The sequence below is a fragment of the Anabas testudineus genome, chromosome 15 (assembly GCF_900324465.2).
Source record: "Anabas testudineus chromosome 15, fAnaTes1.2, whole genome shotgun sequence".
In the NCBI taxonomy this organism is placed as follows: domain Eukaryota; kingdom Metazoa; phylum Chordata; class Actinopteri; order Anabantiformes; family Anabantidae; genus Anabas; species Anabas testudineus.
The window spans coordinates 18,995,684-19,016,222 of NC_046624.1; the positions used below are offsets into that span (position 1 = coordinate 18,995,684).

Consider the following 20,539-nt stretch of genomic DNA (forward strand, 5'->3'; position numbering starts at 1 on the left):
TTCAAGCCAGGACTTAGACTTGTACAGTTTCATTATGTTCCTACCTGCCCTAGTACAGGTGAAGGAGAGGAGCCTGTTGTCATTGTAGCAGGTGTAAAGGCGGAGCGTTGCCGTAGCTGTGCTGAGGGAACACTGAGCGAAGGATTTTGACTAGTTGAAGAGGTCGGCCATGCATCCCACCCCTCGCTGTCTGATTGGCTGGCTGTATTTGAAGGCCAACTGAAAACATATGCAAAAAGATGACAACACACTTCTCATTCCTCCATCTTAATGTTAACAAAACAAGGACATGATTGTCAGGAAGCTGGTGCAGAGATCTGAAAAGTGGTGCAACGTGTGTCCTTTTTGGCTGATCAAAAATGAGACGTGCTGCTGCATTTTGGATCATCTGGAGGGGTTTGATAGTGCAGCTGGTAACCCCATCAGTAAGACACTGCAGTAGTCACGTTGAGATATGGCCAGAGACGTATTATCTGTATTGAAATATATGCAAGTTTTTCAGTAAGGCTCAATATAACATTGACATCAGCAGGACTCACGTGGTGCTGAAGTCGGCCCAGTTACTGTTGGCGGATGATGTGGAGGAGGAGGTTTGTCCAGGAGCAGGAGGTGGTGTCGTAATGGGCTGCTGGACTGAGGTCGGTGTGGCTGAGGCTGTGGCACGCAGGCTGATAGGTGCTTCACTGTCCGGTATCCGTTCTGCATAATTAGCTGGGAACCAACCAGTCCGGCCCCTGAGCTCTCCTCCCAGCCAACCGGGCTCACCTGTTTGGGACTCATCCACCTATCAGAAGAATTTAAACTGGTGTAAGACTGAGTTTAGGCATACAAGCACAAAGAGAAACCCATACGATACATGGAGATGTGCATAGCTGTGCATGTTCTGATTCATGGCAAAGCAGAGCAGCAGTGTAAACAACAATGGAGAACAACAGCAGCAGCTATTCAGAGTTAAATTCCAGGAAGTAAAATGAGTGCTGTAGGTAATCAAAGGGACAAGTGTCATATATAAACTGTGCATCTTGATTTTTTTTTTATCTTATGTTAGCAAGGCTCTTATATTACAATCACTTCTCTAACTAAAGTAACTAAATTATTCTCCTTCTTACATAAGTTGACAAATCTCATGATAAAACCTGCGTCTCTTATAGACCACAGTACCGCTGTCCGGTACATTGTTTTAATTGATAGTTACAATAAACACACTGCATTGAACTGCTGATGAATTCTTTTTAAATCTAATCTACACAAGTCTGTGCTTACTCCATCAAACTCCAACTGAATCACCAATAATTTGGAAGACTAAACGCTAATTGGCTCTGAGCGTTTTAAAAACACAGATAGTAATGTCCCTGAACGCCTCAGCAGTGCTGAAGCTGACAAATAGCTCAAGCTGTAACTTCTTTATATAGTGTTACTTTCTTAATGCAAGACCTGCAGACAAAGTAAGTAATGTGGCTATTAATATGCGGGAGGTCAGGGGACTGATATTTTACATTTCTTTATCTCATAGTTAAGCACATTCACAAAAAATAAACAAACAAACAAACAAAAAGCTCAACAAGAATTTCACATCTGATTAAAATGACATGGTTAAAAAACAAAGTGGAATACATTCATCCACAGCCAAATGAATGAACATGAGGATGGCATGAGATGGACCAATGGCAGCAAGAGCTCAAATGAGTGCTGGCTTGTGACTAGTGGAGGCACAACACTGGGTGGGGGGAAAGAACTTACCCATTCCCCCTTCACCTTCAGTTTGCATAGCAGAGGAGAGAGGAAACTGTTAATACACACACCACACAGTCACACACCACACACTCACACTTTAGCTAAGGCAGAGAAACTCTAATACAGTATTTCAATACAAAAGAAGCATTAAAACATATCAGTGCATGTACACATGGACACAAATCCTTCAGTGACTGCAGGGGGACTTCATTAATGTAAACGCAATATATACAAAATTCCTTTATTAGTCTCTCACATGATCTGCATCTGCACCATCATCATCCTGTGTTCCTGCGTTACTGTAGGAAGGTGGAGGACTGAAGGTTACGTATAAACATCATCTAATTTTGTGTGTAAAATACATACCATGATTACATCTCCGGGAGTGATGCTGATTTCATCATGGCTGCGAGCATCAAATGGATATAGAGCCCTGTAGTAAACCACCTTGACTGGCTGCTGCTGCTGGTCGAAGCCACTGGCGGACGACTTCTGATCAAACAGACTGGGTCCTGGAGCTTTCTCCACTGTAATTAAACAGAAAAACAAAGACATAGAACATCATCAAGTTTTCTTGAGCCAACAAAATTCACTTTAATGTCTGTTTTCCACATGGCGTCGCATCTCCACCCTGTAATTTTATGTAACAGCCATAACACACCTGTTGAAGCCCAGGGGTCTGCTGGCTGACTGAACAGTTTATTCAGTTTTTCGTGCATGTCCTTCTTGTTTCTTCCCTCGTCTTCTTTCTCCTCTACAGACCCTGCTCCTTTCCGGCCCTCTTCTTCTTCTTCCATTCCTCTCCTCTTCCTCTCCTCCTCTTCCTGAGTCACTCTGTTTAGCCAGGCATGAGGCGCAGAGACAGAGGCCGGGCTAGGAGGTTTAGGTGCAGAGCTTCCTGCTTCATGTCTCCAGGCCGCAACTTCCTCTGACCTGCAGGATGAGAAACAGGGAAAGAGAAACTTTCACTTAAATATTTTAATGTATGGACTTTTTTTGTATGGCACATACTGAAAATAAAAACGTTCTATTCCAATATTAAAGCATGTATAACATTCTAGCTCTCAACAGTCAATGTGCAGTTCATCCTCACCTGTTCTCCTGAAGCTCAGCTGACTTTCTCTCAGTTGGGGTGTGTATGTGAGACTGTGTGTGCGTCAGTGTGTGTGTGTCTCCCTCCAGCTCCTTCTGTTTCTGTCTCTGCTGCCGGCTGTGGATCTCTCGCAGCTCCTGCAAGGCATCATGGGATACAGGAAGGAACAGCGGTGAGGAGGAAGTGGGATCAGAGGGCTGGTTGCTATGGGTTACCATCGACAACATACAAGAACAATAACAGCAGCAGCAAGTATGTATTAGTGAAGTGATCAAGGCAAGCTCCGCCCCTTTACTGAGTCACCGAGGTGATAAAACATCCTCGCAGGTAACCAGGGCAACCATTTCAATGTTAAATCTTTTTAGATATGGATGGTGAGCAGCTTATTGGTTCTGATGTAGATGCTCTGGACGCTTTGCAACAGGGGACACTGCCTAAGATCCTCCATATCTGTCCTCATTTGCTCAGGAAAAACAGCCACGGTACACAGACGTTTTATTTTTGTGTGTACTCACGACTTTATCAATCTAGCAAAACCATCTGTACCCACACCTACTTTCTCAATGTGGCCAGTCACCACTTGTTTCTCTCTCTCTCATATTCAGTGCTAGTTGTAGTTTGTTTTCTAAGAGGAATATGACTGTGAAGAAGCTCCTAGTGTGACAAAGAGTGGGCACTGAACAAAAACACATCCAGCAAGTCAGTGAACTGACTTTGCTTACAGACCTTTGAGAATGCATCCAATTTTATTTGGCCTCCCTTTTAGTCCAACAAGCAACAGAAGATCCTAATGTGAAAGGTAGCACATATAACTGTTAATTTATCTCTGCATGTTTGGTAAACCTAATATGCTGTTCGGGTCCTATAAAAATGAAATTTTAAATCAATCCAAGCCAATAAAAGTGGCAGGAGATGTCACTGGAGATTGATCGTCACTGCTGAAGATTGGCACTGACCCAGAGCGGAGGAGCTTGCACAAGGCACAGTATGTTTGAGGGAGGAGGTTAGAAGTAAACAAAAAAAGGGGGGAGGGACATGGGTGGACATGGGGAGCCATGGGTGCGGTGGGGGTGTACTGTGTAGTCATGACAACCAGCTGTGCCATTAGAACACACTCTGTTACTATAACAACACACAAGGCAGCTGGCGTGTTTCAGCCAAACAACCAACGTGAGGAAACCTTCAAAAACAAGCAAATCGATCAGAGAGAAGAGGCTGACGGAGGAAAAAACTACAACTCTGGAGAGACTGAGAGCTCCAAGTCACCTGAAACAGGAAGTGGAGGACATATGAGACAACACAGCATGCACAAACTCGACACAGGAAAACTTTCACCCAAACTAGATCCCACGTGTCTGGCTGAAACATCCTCTGGTAGCAAAACAGAATTACAATACAGAGTAATAGCCTAGTAAGGTAGCCTAGCAAGGCACCAGCATAAAGTAACCTAAATTAGTGCACCTGCTAACCTGCTAATCTAGAGTGTCTGTTAGTTTAGCATGCATAGAGCATTTACTATGGGAGCACAGCTAGCCATGTAGCTGAGTAGTTATCTAACACCAGCTTGGCAAAGATGGGATACTAGGAGAGGTAGAGGGAAAAGAAAGGAGGAAGATGGAGGAGGAACTGATCTGAGAAAAGAAATAAAAAGTAAGAAAGAACAAAGAGTCACTGATAGAAGAACAATAAAAGAAGATGCAGGAGATGAAAAAAGGGAGGAAATAAAGGAACAAAAGAAGTGGTGGGGCAGGTAGGTTGGGTTCTGATGTGTGGACCTTTATAATGTAGTCTAGCCGAGCCAGACACACCCTGACGGCTGACACACACTCCTGTAGCTGTCCCTGCTCCTGGCACTGAAACAAATATATATATATACATACACACACAGTATCAACCATTCTGTAGACACAGACGCTCACTCATAGGTAATTAATTATTTAGTCCATATTTATGGAATTAATAAAGTATTATTTGTCAGTGTCTGAATCAACATCAGACATTTTAAGTCCTCTTGAAAGTGGCCTTTGTTAATGCAATGTTATAAGTCATACTGTGTATAACCTAATGTCCTGAAGTGGATTCATAAGTCATTATTACATACATCGGCAGTTATGTTTTGCTGGGTGTGTTTTACTTGATTTGATCTTGGCCATTCAACTGGAATGTCATGTTTTGCATGTGAACCTGTGGAATTTCCAGACTGCATGGATATTTTAATCGCTAACACATCTTGATGACTTTCTTCAATAGAGATTATTTGCAAATTGAGTCGTGGCAACTGGACTTCCTTCTTCTACTTCCTACTCCAGTTGCCATGACTCAGCTACAAGATAACTTAACCTGGATGACTGAGAATCTTTACTTTTAAATAGAGATTCAACGTAAACAGAGAGTGCACGATGTTAGCTCATGCAAGGAGAGGCACGTGTGACTCACTATGATGAATAACGTGCGGTCACAACTGTAGGTGTAGCTCGGTACAAAACAGGTTCAAATTGGCAACAGAAAAGTTGCTTATTTGTTGCAGCTTGCAATCAGCCTCAACAGATGACTGTGCAATGGATAACAGATAACAGCTTGGAATCCAAAGTGTCTCATTTTCTGACTACTGGCTCCAGGTAAATGAACATATCATATCATTCTTCACACTGATCAGATCAATGAGTAAAAAAAAATCAGGTAAATAAATATGTAGCAGAGAACTGTAGTTTTGGCTAATATTGATCTAACTATTTATTGTATTGTTGCCTACACTGACCTGGAAGATTAGGGAAACAAAAACAACACTACTACAGTCAAGTTTCACCTAGCTACAATACATCTTACAGCTGTGGTAAACGAGGGCATTTTAAGATTCTGGTTTATAGGTGCTAAAGGTTAGTACTCTATTAAGAGGGTGTACAGTGCTTTGTTTGTGAACCTGTCTGTGATATTCTGCAAAGATCAGACAGTCTAGGACCAATATAAATGCAAAACCTGTACTGTGCTCCAGTTTGGTCACTAAAGGCAGAATGTTCACCAAAACGTTCGATATTATTTTGTGTTAGAAATTGCATCCCAGCTGTAGTACCACCCCAGTACAGCAGTGGCAGTGTGCTCTACCTGTCTCCCTCTCTGTTCCTCCTGAAGCTGGCGTCGCAGGGCTTCTATCCTGGCACAGTGGTTGGCATAGAACTCACACAGAGACTGGTATGGGCAAGGGAGCAAAGGGCCAGTGTAGAAGATAAATAAAGGAGTAGAAGGAAGTGTTTATTATGTGGATAAATCAAAGAATAGAGAAAAAAATTAATGCATGAGGTCAAGAGATACAGGTTAATGAAGCAGGAATGAAACACAGCGGAGGACAGCAAGCAGGAGCATAAAAAAGGCAGAAGGAGCATTGAAGAGTTCCAGTAGGTAAACAGAACAAGAAGCACAGCGGGGCGACAAGAGAAGATTTGGGGGAGAGGAAGTGGTGTAGAAAGGAAGTTGGAGGGCACTATAGTCAAACACAGTTCACATCCCAGTGGTTTATGCCTCTGCTTATCAAAGAAATACAGCCTGAACCTTCCTCTAGAAAAAAACTGGTGTCGAACACTCAAACCAACTTCATTAGATTAGCCATCAGAAAATCTATTTATTGTGGTCTGTGTTGTCTCTGCTTTCGTCCCTTTCCGCTGTTTCTTCTCATTCTCCTCGCCTCTTACTCAGAACAGAACACAGGACTAACTCTTCTCTCTCTGACCTGACTGTGTTCTGGGGATATCAATAAATTAAAAAGTGATCTGGCAAATATCAACAGACTGCTTCGCTACAACCTTAGTAATAAAATAATAATCTTTCCAGCTTCCTCTCAGTAGAACATTACTGAAAAGCTGAAAGCCAGATGCAGTTGTGTGGAAAACAATTGGTGTCTCTGTGCACAGCTAGCTCCCTCCAAAACCACAGCAACCACACTAATGCATGTAACAACACAACATAAATACACCAGGCAGCCAGATATAGATGTCAAAACATCAGCAAACAAGAACATTGTGAGTATATTAAAGTACTGTGAGGATGAGGCTACGAGGAAAGGGACAGAACCAATTATAAGCTACAGTCACAACATCAAGCCAATGTTTAAGCTTCCACAATGTGTCATTTAGCCAAACAATTAGTGGATTAACAGGACAGTTAATAAGTTAAATGGCTATTTAAACAGATTTGCTTGAATTACAAAGGCACTATAGCCATGTATTTAAGTCTACTGAAAATAAATCTTATCCTATGAATTAGCATCGTTTTTTATTTTACATTAACACAAAAACAAAATTTTTAGGCAAATGTTTTTATTGTTTTAGATGTTATGATGGATTACTCATTACTTCACTAAGGTTAGCGTGTTATGTGTTGGTAACACATCTTCATTCCAAGACTTGGAAGATTACTATCTTCAAACATTTGTGAAAATAGTATTAATGCACCTGCAATGTGTTGATAAAAACAGTAAAAATACAAATATTAGACAGAGAAAAATAATTTCGGCAGCATATCGATAAAATGCTGTACTATTTTTATTTTATTTTATGTTTTTGTATTTTTAAGTGCAAATTTAACTCTTTTTTTTTATTTTTAACAGTTTTTTCTACAATAACTACCAGCACTCCACAGCATCCATTATGTTATATTCATTATGTGTTTAGTTTGTAAGACAAATTAGTTTTTCAAACAGGTGTTAAACTGGTACAGACACAGCTTTTCTCTTCTGTCTAGTATTGATATGTTGGTTAACTAGCTGTTTACCTTCAGCTGAGTATTAAAAGCATCTATTTCAAGCAGTTTGGCCCTCGTCTCTCTCTCCACAGCATCCAGCTGCTCTCTGAGCTGCTGTCTGCTGGTTTCCTTCTGCTCCACAGCCTTCTGCAGGGATGACAGACTGTCGCCTAAATAAACACATAGAGGCAATGTGAAATCAGAAACTATCTCCGACACTGTGGCAAGAAGAAGCACATGTACTACATGTGAGTGTCTTTAGTGTACATGGTACTCACGGTGCAGGCTGTTCTGTTGAACTTGTTTTAGCTGGTCATTGAGACTCTGTTTATCAGGAATTAGCCTCCCAAGCCATTGCTGGGAGTCCTGCAGACAACCATGAACAGTAACATTGAGCAAAACCATTTTAAAAGTTCCCTTTAAAAGTAATTTACCAGATTCACATTTTACTACATAAAAGTTTATTTAAAATTACATCACAGCTACACTACATGAACTATATATTAATGGGGCACATTTCTGATACATTTGAGTTTATCTGCTGATGGTTGACATTTGTTTTACATACTTGCAGCTGCTGTTGCAGTACAGTGATTTCAGCAATGCGCGTTTCTCTGGTCTGATTGGTCTGCTCCACCTCTCTCCGCTGAGCTGACAGACGAAACCGCACATCCTTCAGTTTGCCCTCCAACTGGGTCTTCTTATCATTCTAGTGAGCAGGGAAGAGAGATGGGAATATACTATTAAGTTTCTGCTGATGTTTGTACAATATATTAGGTTACACAAAGTATTAAATGTCCGCTTTCTGTTCTTCTTATGGCATTATCTGATTTCTTCTGGTTGATCTCAGTTCATCCCACACTGCTTTGACTCTAAAAAATTCCCATGCAGTATGACAAGATATGATCTCTCCAAAATCTGCACTCCTTGGACTGACAAGCGCTGTGTTCTCTTCTGCATGAGTGTATTTTTATAATGAGACTAAGGCGTGTGTCTGTGTATGGTTACCAGAGCCTCCAGTTCAAACTCCAGGGTCTTCTTCCTGGCTTTAAGCAGCACTATACTCTCCTGCTCTCGGTTCCTTTGAGTCAGAAGCTCCTGGCGACGCTGACGTTCCCACTCCAACTGACGCTGGCGCTCTAATTCACGCTTAGCAGCCTGGACAGATGAAAGAGACACAAAAGAAGTTCACAACACAATGATACAGATAAGCAAATGCATTTCAGACTTACGCAAGACTGGATGCTACATCACATAATATTATATTCCCATATTACACGTTTCACTGTACACACAAACCAGAATAAATTATGCATTTTACTGTAAGGTGGTGGCTTTCTGCAGAAGTTAAACATTAACTCAACCCTAACTCTTCAATTAAAATGTGCATAGTTGGTAATCCATTTTTCTTTTCCACCTCTTGCTTTGTACCTCTCTCCTCTCTATCTCTTTGCGTCTCTCCTCTTCTCTCTGTCTCTCCAGCTCTCTCTGTTTCTCCAGCTGTTTCTCTAGCTCCTGCTGCCGTCTCCTTTCCTGCTCTAGACGCTCACGCTCCTGAAACACAAATATACAAACATGAGCTGGCAGAACAAACAATGATTTTATTTAGTTTTGTGTAACTCCAATCAAATTTCCTACTGTTTCAACACTCATAATAAATGTAAATAACTGATAATCGCCCATTCCAATGGAAATGGTGGCTGATAGCACTGTGTCCATTATAACTGCAAATATTCTATATATAATCCATAAACCATGACCAATTTAAATTTTAATCAGGAAGCTAGATAGTAAATATATTCTGCCTTTCTCTCCTGCTCTTCTCTCTCCAGTGCAGCCAGTCTCTCCTGCTCTTTCCTCTGCTGCTCCTGCAATGCCTGACGCCTCTTCTCCAACTCCAGGTTTCCTCGCTCAAAGTTCTCCCTCTTCTTATCCTCAAATGTCACTGTGGAGAGAAAAACAGACTCAATATAAACAATGCACTGTGGCTTTATAATAAAAAACGTGGCTTTGCTTCAAGTTCAGCTTCATTGTAATTTGCACATTGAGGAGAACTAAATGTCACTAAACCACAGTGCAACAAAGAACAGGCATTACTAATAAATAGTAATATAATCTAAAACTAAATTATTAAGTTTAGTTAGTTAGTTATTATTTCAGTTAGTATTTCAAAGTTAGACCTGAACACTAGCTGCTGCATTTTAAGCATCCTTTTTTATCAAAAACAAAAGCAGAATCTTGGAGCCAGCAATGCAAATGAATAAGTCTAATGCCTAAACTGCAGAGGGCAGCCTTAGTCCCACTGCTGGCTAAGACCAATCACCTGGTAGTTTCTTCTCTTGGCTAGTCTCAATCTCTTCCTCTGCCTCCTCCTGGACGCTCTTCTGGTCTGACTGAACACTGTCACTACGCACACGCCTTTAACAGAAAGAACAACACAACATATTAATAGACATCCATTAGCTACTGCTAAAAATAACCACTGCAAAATACAAACTAATAAAAAATATTTTGTACTTATTATGTTTATAATGTTTCTTTGTCAAATATGAAAAGGTAAAAATGAGTTAACAGAGTACAGCCCTAACACAGTTTTTATGATGAACATGTACAGAGTGTATGAATGGCAAATAATAAGATAATAATCATTAAAATATTTGTGATAGATGTATAATACAGTTGGTTCTGTCGTAGAGTTAAGGACAGATTTACCTGAATGTTGGTGGGAGGTATTCTGGTGGTAACACAGTGGGTAGGGGTAGACCCGACATAGCCATGTCTATAAGGTGCATGGCCAAGATAAACTCCTCAGCTGTTAGCTTTCCATCCTGATCAATATCTGATAGATTCCTACAAGAAAAAAAAGGATAAAGCAAATTTTAACAAAAGAGAATAGATAGAGAGACCACATTTGATGTTTATTTGAAGTACTAATGTATTCTATGTCTGTTCTCACGATTAGGACTGAATGATTAAATTTTAGACAATAACTCAATGTACTGACCATATTGTTGCCAGCTGGTTCTGAGGAAGATTGGACTGCATCAGGATAGTGCGAGCCTGGGGACCTGGAACATGTGCACACACAGAAACTTAAACACATCACAATAATGCAGAGAGAAACAGCTACCAACACATTGTAAATGCTGTGGAATACTGTACATGAGAGAAATATTATCACAAATGATGACGTGTGTGTACCTACCGGTGAGGTGTCCACTCATCATCTTGTCATGGGAGTTAAAAAGCTGTCTGTACTTCAACCTTGAGGACTGTGGAACGGCCCAATCAGCGGGAGGCTGACTAATGGTACAAGTAAGTAAGTAAGAGTATTACACACAGTATAGTAATGTGACTTTTTGCAAAAACAAAAGGAATTGTTTAAATTCCCTAAGTGAATCATGGTGTTGGGGGAAACATGTAATGTTTTTCTTTATGAAAACATATCACATGATGTGACATACCTAGCAGCATCAAAGGACGTCCCCTTCTGCAGCTTGGTACTGGAGCGATTAAATGAAGACGACTTGTTGACGGACGGAGCTGAGAGATATAGAAAAAAGTACAGTTTAGCCTGAGGCTTTGTCAAATACTGAACTTCATCACTGAAGTCTGATAGCTTATAAACTTTGTGGAAATTTCTATTTAAGTGATTTAATAAAATGTTCTTACTATGTAACATTGAGTCAACAACAAATTCAGCACTTTATTGGAAGCTGCTACATCTGGTTCACAGTAAGATTTATTTAACACATTTGTTAAAAGCTCTAATTAGCTTATCTACAAAACGGTGACCTGTTACATGATGTAAGGAGGACACTGTTTCATACAGACACAAACCCCCACCTGAGTGTCTACAGTATAACTATATACACATGAAGGTGTATATCCTGTGTAAACAGCAGCTTAGAACTTCTGCCCACACCCACAAGTTTTCTAAACACAACACAAACATTTAAACACTTCCTCAGTGTTGTTGTGTCACCTTGGTGGGAGAAGCCTGCGACAGGCTGCATTATGCCTGTAGGTGGAGCTCCATTGGCGATGGGCTGGGGGAGGGGTGGTGGGGCAGACGAGACTAGTGGGGGAGACACCCCAACAGGGAGAGGGGGAAGGGGGAGTGGTGGCACGCCTGGCAGGGAGGCTGAAATGGGAGCCATTGAGGGCATGCCTGGAGAAAAACAGACAGTACAGACATGATACAGATTAGGAGAATTCATGTTTTTATACAAAACACAGAGCTACTATCAATATCTGTTTATTGATGAATTTCACATTGTATATTTACACTAGTAAATGGGGAGTGAGAGACACACCCAAAAGAGGATCTGGGCACTATTATAACCTTATACTGTGTTTGCTTTATAACTTTATCGATCAGCAAGACGCTGAGTGAGAGAGAGAGTAAACGTCTTCTATATGACCTTTGGAAAAGAAAGAGTGACTAATCCTTATCAAACACATCCGCTATCCTACCAGTACAGAGTTTTACCACGACTTTGGTTCAGACCTGTTAACACATCAACAAACGTAGAGGAGAGGGAGTGAAGTCATGTGATTCTCCAAAGATTTACATCTATGTTGTGACACTAAACTGAGCACTGGGCTTTCTGTATAAACTGTAAGCAGCAGTGCATCATAACTTAGTTTCGATTTTTATCTAAACCTGCTTGGAAGCGATGCTATTATTAAACAAACAATGCGGCTTAGCCACTGTGGTAAACATAAAGCAATGATTTAACAATCACAGTAGTCTGTGTGCTTTGTGTGGGTCTTACCAAAGCTGCTCTGTGGCGGTAGAGGCAATGGAGGTTGTTTCATACTGGGAGGAAGCGTGGGGGGCAGAGGGTGACCCTGAAGTTTCAGTTTGATGAGTTTCATGGCGATGGAGAACTCGTGGATATCCATACGGCCATCATTGTTCATGTCAGCCAGAGCCCTAATGGTGCACAAAGAAAAGATAATTCACCAATATTCAGAAAAACACGATGCTCTGCTGAACGAATGCGGAAACATGCGTGTGAACAGACTGGTGCAGAATTTATCAGGAATCTGTTTAATAATTAAATGAATGAACCAGCTACTTAATATCTGTCAGCCGGTGAGCTAATAGTAATTTCCTCGCTATATGACTCACCAGATTTGGGCGAGGATGGGAGGGGGCAGTCCTGACTGTAGGAAGAAGTTCTTGGCCTGGTCACCTGGCAGATAAGCAGAAACAGGATGTGAGACTACAGCACAGATCTAAAGAGAAAGGTCACTTGAGCTGTAAAGGAAAGTCCAGTAAAAACAGCTTGGATATGGATCTTATATTTGATCTGTAGAGAATTTACTTAAACACAGTTTGTGTTTAATCAGACCAATCAGCATTTTCAGTAGGAGTGAATTAAGTATTAAGATGATAAGAAACATTCATTTGAATTATGAATCTTGTGTGTGACTTCTGACTGTGTGGTGCACTGTGAATTGAAACTGAATTATTTTATGAATTAAATTTCTTAATTCTGACACAACACACATAAGGTACCAAGGACATTAAGTCCCTGACCAACACAGGGACAGCATGTCCCCCTGTGATAGTGGCCTTGTATGTGTCCTGATCTCATCTGTATGAGTCAGAGAGAGACTGTTACCTGTGATGTAACCCCTGGCAGTTGGAGAGAGGCTGTGAAACTGCTGATCATGTTTGGCTCTCTCATCCACTGAGATCAGAAACACATCTGGACCTAACACACACGGAAAGACACACAGTTAGAGATTAGATACCAAGCCCAAGGGCCAAGGAAAGCCAGACACAGCCACAGGAGAATGAGAAGAACGTGCTAGTCATGAGTTACAGTTCCCGTTGGAGGATTCCTACTAAGCAGCACTTTCGAAATATGGTCAACTCAGAGATTGTTGAGCAATGAAAAGGATTTCTATGTTTTAGGTTTGACAATGAAGGGATCCCCCGAACCCAGAGTCAGTAAAAAAGTGACCCGAGTTTGCTTTGTCAGTCTGTCAGTCTCCTTACTCAACAGTATCTAGTTCCTTTTGCCTCTGCTAATTACCCAGTTTGCACTGCTGCATTTCCCCTGACTGTTTGCAGCGGACGTCAAGTCGGAGTTAGCTCATCAAAGAGGTGATTTACTGATAGCTTACACTAATGGTACACATGAACCAGTGACTCACTTTCAACTAGAAGAATGACTGCTGCTGATGGAAACATCACTTCCTCTTGCTTCCCCCTCATTAACTTGCTTATTCAGCTTCTTTTCATGTGTATCATGGATCTTTCTGGTACAGTGCTCTTTGTAGCAGAAACAATTACTGAACAACAGCTATGAGCAAGGAGTTCGTTTTTTGCTTAGCAGCGGTCTAAATGGTAATTATTTTAATAAATGACACAAGGACACAAGACAAGATTCATTTCAGTTATTCCTTTACTCACAACTTCAGCCTCATTCATTTTACAGTATGTACCGCTGATAAATAAGTTTCAGTAGTTTTTATTTTTTACTCTTTTTTTATTTTGATGTTGCCTTTGTCCTTCATTTTGACTCTAGCCATTGGTTCTATGTGATTCTATGTGCCTGACAGATAAATAGAGAGATTTTCAGATGGGGATCTAAAACTAACCATAGAAAAACCAAAGTGGATTTACAACACATTGTGGTTTGTTCTCTAATGGACTTGTGGAGAATGAATGCATCAAACAACGGACTGCCATTTTGGTCACACTCATTACACAACTTTTAGCTGTAAAGAGAAAATAAACTTTGATTTTAAATGTCTTTTATGAGAGTTACACACACACACACACACACACTTACTGACCTGTGAATGTGGTGGGGAACTGTGCCATGGTTCACTCAGTCTTCTTAGGCTACACAACACCTGAAACAACACATTTAAAAGAAACAGACAAAGGGTTTATCTGATTAATCTTCTCCACCTCAAGTATTTAACTCATTATGCATTAACACACAGATAATTTAGTGCTATAAGCACTTCACACCATTTCACAAACATGGTCCTGTTGTGAAGGAGCTAACAATCTAGTTTTGCCAGCAAGGCGGGGAATCCAACTAGACTTTTAAAAGTAGATTAAAAGGAGCAAATAATGGCTGGTCCCCTGCCAAAGGTAGGAACAGACTAGACAAACTCTGAGATGAAATGTTTTCCAGCACAAGTCTAGAGTTAAATTTTCACTCTTCAGTCTGTGCTGAAGTAGGAATTTCCTGCAGGATTATAGTTTTTGCACTTTGAGGGTTTGTTTTAATGATGTAATGATGCACACACACAAACAAAAGCGAATAAACACACTGACTCTCACTAAGGCATTTGGCATCTTTCTAAATCCCACATTTTGGTTTAGTCTACATAAAGAAAAACTCTGCATCAATCTGCTGTTGTCATCTGGTTTTCAGACTAATGCCAGTCCACAGGGGACTGAACCATGTATCAGCAATGATCGTGCATGTCAACAGGGCAGCAGACCTTTATTTATGCAGGGCAGGCTGCCTGGGCATACTTGCTTGTTTTCAGAACCACTCAGCTTCACACTCTCTCATTTACACACATTAGCACTTCGGGTTGACCACAGTGAGCACTACTTGAGTCTTTAAAGTCTGCTTTTCTTTCAGGCGATACAAACTAAAAGACACCAACAAACTGTGTACTTGTATTTATATAAAGAGCTTGTATGAGAACAAAACATCTATGGACAGAAAACGCACCCACCCCAGGAAGTTCAATAAAGTGTACTGCAAACAAAGGTCTTCAGAATTGAGGCTTTTAAGAAGCTGAGTGGTGCTGTACTTAAATACATTTATAAGTGAATCATATTCAAAAACTGAAATAACAGAGTGCCCCACTGCCTTACAACAACACATCCATACACTGTACGTGTGTGTGACATAACTCTGCTCTAGCAGAGGTATGTTAATCAGATCCAGACCCCTTTCCCTCCCCTGTGTTCCTGTGACCAGCAGACAACTCATAATAAGAATATGATATACACTGCAACAGAAGAGCACTTAGTGAAGATGTGTGAGTGCTTGTGTGGGTTGTTGACCTTTTTCCAGGATGACTGGACTCATACAATAAATAAAAACGTGGTTTTCTTACTAACAGATGAGAAGAAAACCTCGATTTCACTGAGACTATTTCTTCAGTAGAAACTTGTCCTTGGCTTATAGAAGGGTGTATTGGAGTGTGTGTGTGTGTGTTCTATTACCATCGGAGTGGTGGAGTGGGAGGACAAAGTAACTAGCTTAACTAGGTCAGAGGAACAAAGCCCACCCTGCACAAACACTCACAGACACACACACACACACCCACCCACACTTTTATTGCTGCCACTAAGGGAACATTAAAGTTGAGCAACTACAGTAGATTTTCTGCTCTAAAATATGGTTAAGAGTGATCACAATGCTGGTCAACTATGTTATTACATGTTAGTTCAGTAAGAATTTGATCTGAAATGATCCCAAACTACAATGTAAGGGTTTAGGGGAGATACTTGACTGCTAGACATTGTTGAGCATGGTTTAAAAATCAAGATTATGAGGCTCATATTCAGCAATTTCTTTTTTTATGCGTTCTTCTGCAAGGTGGAGATACTGTCATTGAAACCGCAATTGTTTTACTCCATTGAGATGTCTGGTTGCCAAAAAATCTGCTCTGCAAATAAGCTGCTTGTGAATCAGAGTGGCTTTTGTTTACAGGTGACAGTTTGCTGTTACATCTCAAACCAAAGCAAACTAACAATCAGAGTGATCACACCCTCTGTGAAAGGTTTTGGTTACAAACTGAATTCTGTAGGTCACCATGACATACTTAGCATTTATCATAGGGTGACCTTGTCTTACAGCTCAGGAGGGATAGAAACTATAAATCGAGCACCAAACTTAATTTAAACTTCAATGAAAAGTCAAAGGCCGGTCAAATCAATTGCTTAAGAGAATAAATTTGAAGTATTTCCTTTGTCATCAGTGTTTTGTTGAAACATGTATCTTCTGTTCTGTATTGTATTTATGGGATTAGTCTGTTCGAACACTGGGATGTAACTGAAGTGTCTGTCTGTTATCAAGGCTTGTGGCAGATGCCTGTTTAAGCCCCTCTCATAAACACAATACACGCACATGCTGTAAAGACAGTTTCACCACATGATACAGATTAGGGTTCAGACTCTCTTCTCTCTTTGTCCCTCCCCCTTATCTTCCTGCTGACCCCCGCCAACATTCCTCCTTCCCTTCCTCCATGAATGAATGAATTTGGGACAACTGCAAACCAACAATGCTGAATACACTCTAAACAAACTCAGCTCAGCACAAACAAGACACTATATTCTCATATTTCATATCCTTAGTTGAACACTGCATTCTGGAAAAGGTTTGCAATTTTGCAATGTATGCGTTTGTTGTTTCCAGTTTCCCTCAAAGTGTTTAGTCTACTTCTGACTTCAAGTACACACATTGCTCTAAGTGTTCTATAAACATGTTTCAGTAATACTCAAGCAATTTATGGACACTGCAGGGCAATTAAAAACACACTCCTGCATCTGCCACTGCAAGAACAACTTACCACACAGACAACGGCAAGCACTGGGCAAGTGATAACATACTGTAACAAAGACCCTTTGTGCAAACAGCAACATCAACACTGTGGAGATGATATAAACAGTAAGAGCAGTAAATTTAATCAGGTTCATCAACTGAGATTCAGTCTCTTCTTCAACAGATTGCTCCTCCAGGACTTTTGCTTTCACAGAGAGGAAGAGAACAATATTCTTGACACATTTTCTATCAGCTACATCCACTGTGACTTACTTTAAATATCAACATGACATAATGTTAAAAACATTTGGCAGGTTGGTTACAAGAATGAGAAAAAGGCAACGCCAAACATTAAAATGGGCCCATCATCTGTTCATCGAGTTCACCGTGGTGACTAAAACCCTCAGTCCTAACATACCTGATCCGCATTGTTCTAGTCAGAGGTAGGGCAGAAAACATGAGTCAACTGATCACTTAGTGGAATGACAGGAACGTAATTATTTACTGATGTTGCAATTAAAATGTAAAGATTCACCTGGTGTCACACATCTATTCTCACTGCAATGTAAACTTCATTTAAAGATAAAAGAAAATGTAACCAACTTAAATACAGATGTATGTCCTTTACTATTCATGATATGAAAGAGATTTTATTCAGAGCTGAAATCACAAGTCAACTAAAAAAAAAAAGCAGCATTGTCAATCTCATCAAAACCAGTTAGGTTACCTGTCACTTATGGGTTTGCCAATGTTTGAGGATGTGAGGATGATCAGCTTTTCCTTTACTGAATCTCTTTGTATCTTTAGGTTTTGAAACATTGGTCAGACAAAGCACTGTTAGACATCTGAAGAAGTCACATCTGGAGAAGTCACCTTGGTCATTGCATTTGTTCCACAACTGTTCTACATTTAGCAGACAAGTGATTAATTTAATCTGTAGATGAATGAATAATGATTATGTTTTACTTATGGCCTTAGTTTTATTTCTTATTTAATGCATCTTCTATGATGCAATGATATATTGATTAGACCACAGTGTTGTTGGTATTATTAACTGCAGTCTCTTTACATCAGCATTTTCACACATATACACAAAAAAACATGACAGTGCATTAAAGACACACCTTCTGCCTCACACACACACACACACACACACACACACACACACACACACACGCACACACACACACACGCACGCACACACACACACACACACACACACACACACACACACACACACACACACACACACACACACACACACACACACACACACACACACACACACACACACACACACACACTCCACTCTGTCTCCCCCTTTTCTCACTCACACGCTGAGGACATACCCGCTCTAAACAGACAGTACTGACCCTAAGCTCTGCATCTCTCCCTTTCCAGCACATATTACAACATTGTTATCACACTGCTGTCAAATGGTGAGGCCTTAGAGGTGACAGGACCCACACCCAGCCAGGATTACCACATTACCACTGCAGTCTCTCCACCAGCTCCTCCTACATTGCTCCGTCCTTCCCCAAGACTCCCTCTGCAACCAACATGCTGCCCAGCCTCCACAGCTAGCTAATGCTAGCACTGTCATAATGTAACAACTGCCAACAATGACTTGTACGTTACAAATTTAACTGAATCACAGCACTTGGAAACTTCAGGCTGATTAAGTTATTTTCTCGTTTGTTTTGTATATAGGAAAAGGTCAATACAACATGAATTAAGCACATGACTTTCTCATTTAATTCTGATCAGGTCTATGCTACAAAAATGTTTACTCATAAGTATGGCAAACCATCTAAAAGAAAAAGTTAACCAGGTAACAGTTAACACAATGCAAAAATAAACAATGAATAACTGCACAACTCCTTTTACATTTGTGTACTGCTATACAAATAGAAATAAGTTACTGAAATATTATTAAATGCTATTGACATGATATGATAACAGAGTTATTCAGAGTGGGGGTTCAGGTAATGTGTTTGCTAGAAATAATAACCGTGAGCATTTCTGTTAGTTTGAGACAGTTTAAAATGATGGTTATGCAAGTTATATTTTGCGGCTCTGATTTATAGGTTGTTTGAAGCGGAGAGACAAAGTCACCTTCCTGAACCCAGCTGGGCTTGATGAAATCTGTCTCTCTGAACCTAGTTTACTGCCTGGAGGCAAACCTTCCAACTTTCTAAAATAAGTGTGAATGACTATATTGTGCTAGTAATGTGGACTGTCAGCAAATAAGGACCTCAGAGACATGAAACATGACTGATAACTAAAACTAAATTGGAAGAGCTTTCCTCTTAGCGTGAAATGTACTGACATTGCAAAATAGGCAACTCCAACTAACTGACAAGCATAAGCTGACAAAGTTTTTTTGACACATATCAGAACATATCAGAACATCCAGATTGAGAATGTTCTCAACCTAGAGGGGCTGTCAAAGGCTTCGGTGACACAGACTACCACTATTACCTTTATGGGCTATTTACTGAATCTCAAAACCCTGGTTGCCCCACAAGACCTCCTTATTCTTATTCTGCCTTTGCCTTGAACAATGTAAGTTTCTTTGGATAAAAGCGTCTGCTAAATGACTAAAAGTAAATGTTCACATGAAAAACAAAAACAATTTAAAAAGCAAATACATACATAAATCAGTATTAGTGCTGAAGCAAAGTATTAGTATCTACCAATAGTCAAACAATTCTAACTGGACCAGGTGTTTCCACCTGCAAACCTCCTCCTACCTTCAAGTACCTGGCAGCATCCACGTTACTATGGAGACCTGTTCTTTCCGATGGAGGATAGTGAGCCTTTGTGGTAACATTGCATGTAAATGTTTGACAATTCATGCTCACTTCCTGCAGCACTTCCTTGGCCTCGCCTACTATAAAGTGTTTGGCTCAACAAGCAGAGGTATTCGTTTTATTTCAAACACATACGAGTGCACCCAGGGGCTTGTTTTGACAACACAGGTGACACAGCTCGGTCGACGGGCGGCTGTGACTGACAAACGTCAGGTTAATGTTTGCAAACGCTACGCAAACTAAGAAAATCTCCACCCTGGAAGTCACTGTCTGTCCTAGCGCTGTTAGCAACCTTGTTGATTCATCATCTTACTCCTGCCCGACCTGGCTCCAGGCGAGGCTAAGCTAGACCACAGACCTCAATGTGAACGTTAGGTCACTTGCAGTGCAGGAGCAATGATTTAACTGACATTAGCATAGTGGCTAACTGTTGGGACCAGCTGGATGGTATCGTCTCCCGGTTTCTTGTTGCCCTTGTCTTGTTACATAGAGGAACATTACATGTCTCCTAATCATGACAGAAGATGATACTAGCAAGCTACACTGGATAAAAATGACCAACTAGCAGCACCAACGTTTGTATCAATGCAGCTAGCAAGCAGGCTAACCAGGGAGAGGCTAACGTC

The 20,539-nt window shown here is 40.6% G+C and overlaps 1 protein-coding gene across 4 annotated transcripts in view; it reads right to left on the reverse strand.

The window, feature by feature from the left end:
- itsn1 (intersectin 1 (SH3 domain protein)) overlaps positions 1-20,539 on the reverse strand; it is a 35,806-nt gene that overhangs the window by 15,041 nt on the left and 226 nt on the right. For 2 of the 4 annotated variants that reach the window (XM_026354862.1, XM_026354864.1), the window contains exons 1-21: positions 14,378-14,405; positions 13,195-13,287; positions 12,699-12,762; positions 12,340-12,500; positions 11,547-11,732; positions 11,026-11,104; positions 10,767-10,864; positions 10,566-10,629; positions 10,274-10,411; positions 9,885-9,979; positions 9,367-9,506; positions 8,993-9,115; positions 8,570-8,719; positions 8,130-8,270; positions 7,840-7,927; positions 7,592-7,731; positions 2,828-2,964; positions 2,396-2,667; positions 2,101-2,261; positions 540-784; positions 45-219 (exon numbers count right to left, since the gene is read on the reverse strand). In XM_026354862.1, coding sequence (XP_026210647.1) covers positions 45-219; positions 540-784; positions 2,101-2,261; positions 2,396-2,667; positions 2,828-2,964; positions 7,592-7,731; positions 7,840-7,927; positions 8,130-8,270; positions 8,570-8,719; positions 8,993-9,115; positions 9,367-9,506; positions 9,885-9,979; positions 10,274-10,411; positions 10,566-10,629; positions 10,767-10,864; positions 11,026-11,104; positions 11,547-11,732; positions 12,340-12,500; positions 12,699-12,762; positions 13,195-13,287; positions 14,378-14,405 — 2,778 coding nt within the window. Of the gene's footprint in view, positions 1-44; positions 220-539; positions 785-2,100; positions 2,262-2,395; positions 2,668-2,827; positions 2,965-7,591; positions 7,732-7,839; positions 7,928-8,129; positions 8,271-8,569; positions 8,720-8,992; positions 9,116-9,366; positions 9,507-9,884; positions 9,980-10,273; positions 10,412-10,565; positions 10,630-10,766; positions 10,865-11,025; positions 11,105-11,546; positions 11,733-12,339; positions 12,501-12,698; positions 12,763-13,194; positions 13,288-14,377; positions 14,438-19,853; positions 19,989-20,539 lie in introns of those variants that run through there. The other 2 variants (XM_026354863.1, XM_026354861.1) reach the window with 2 other exon arrangements.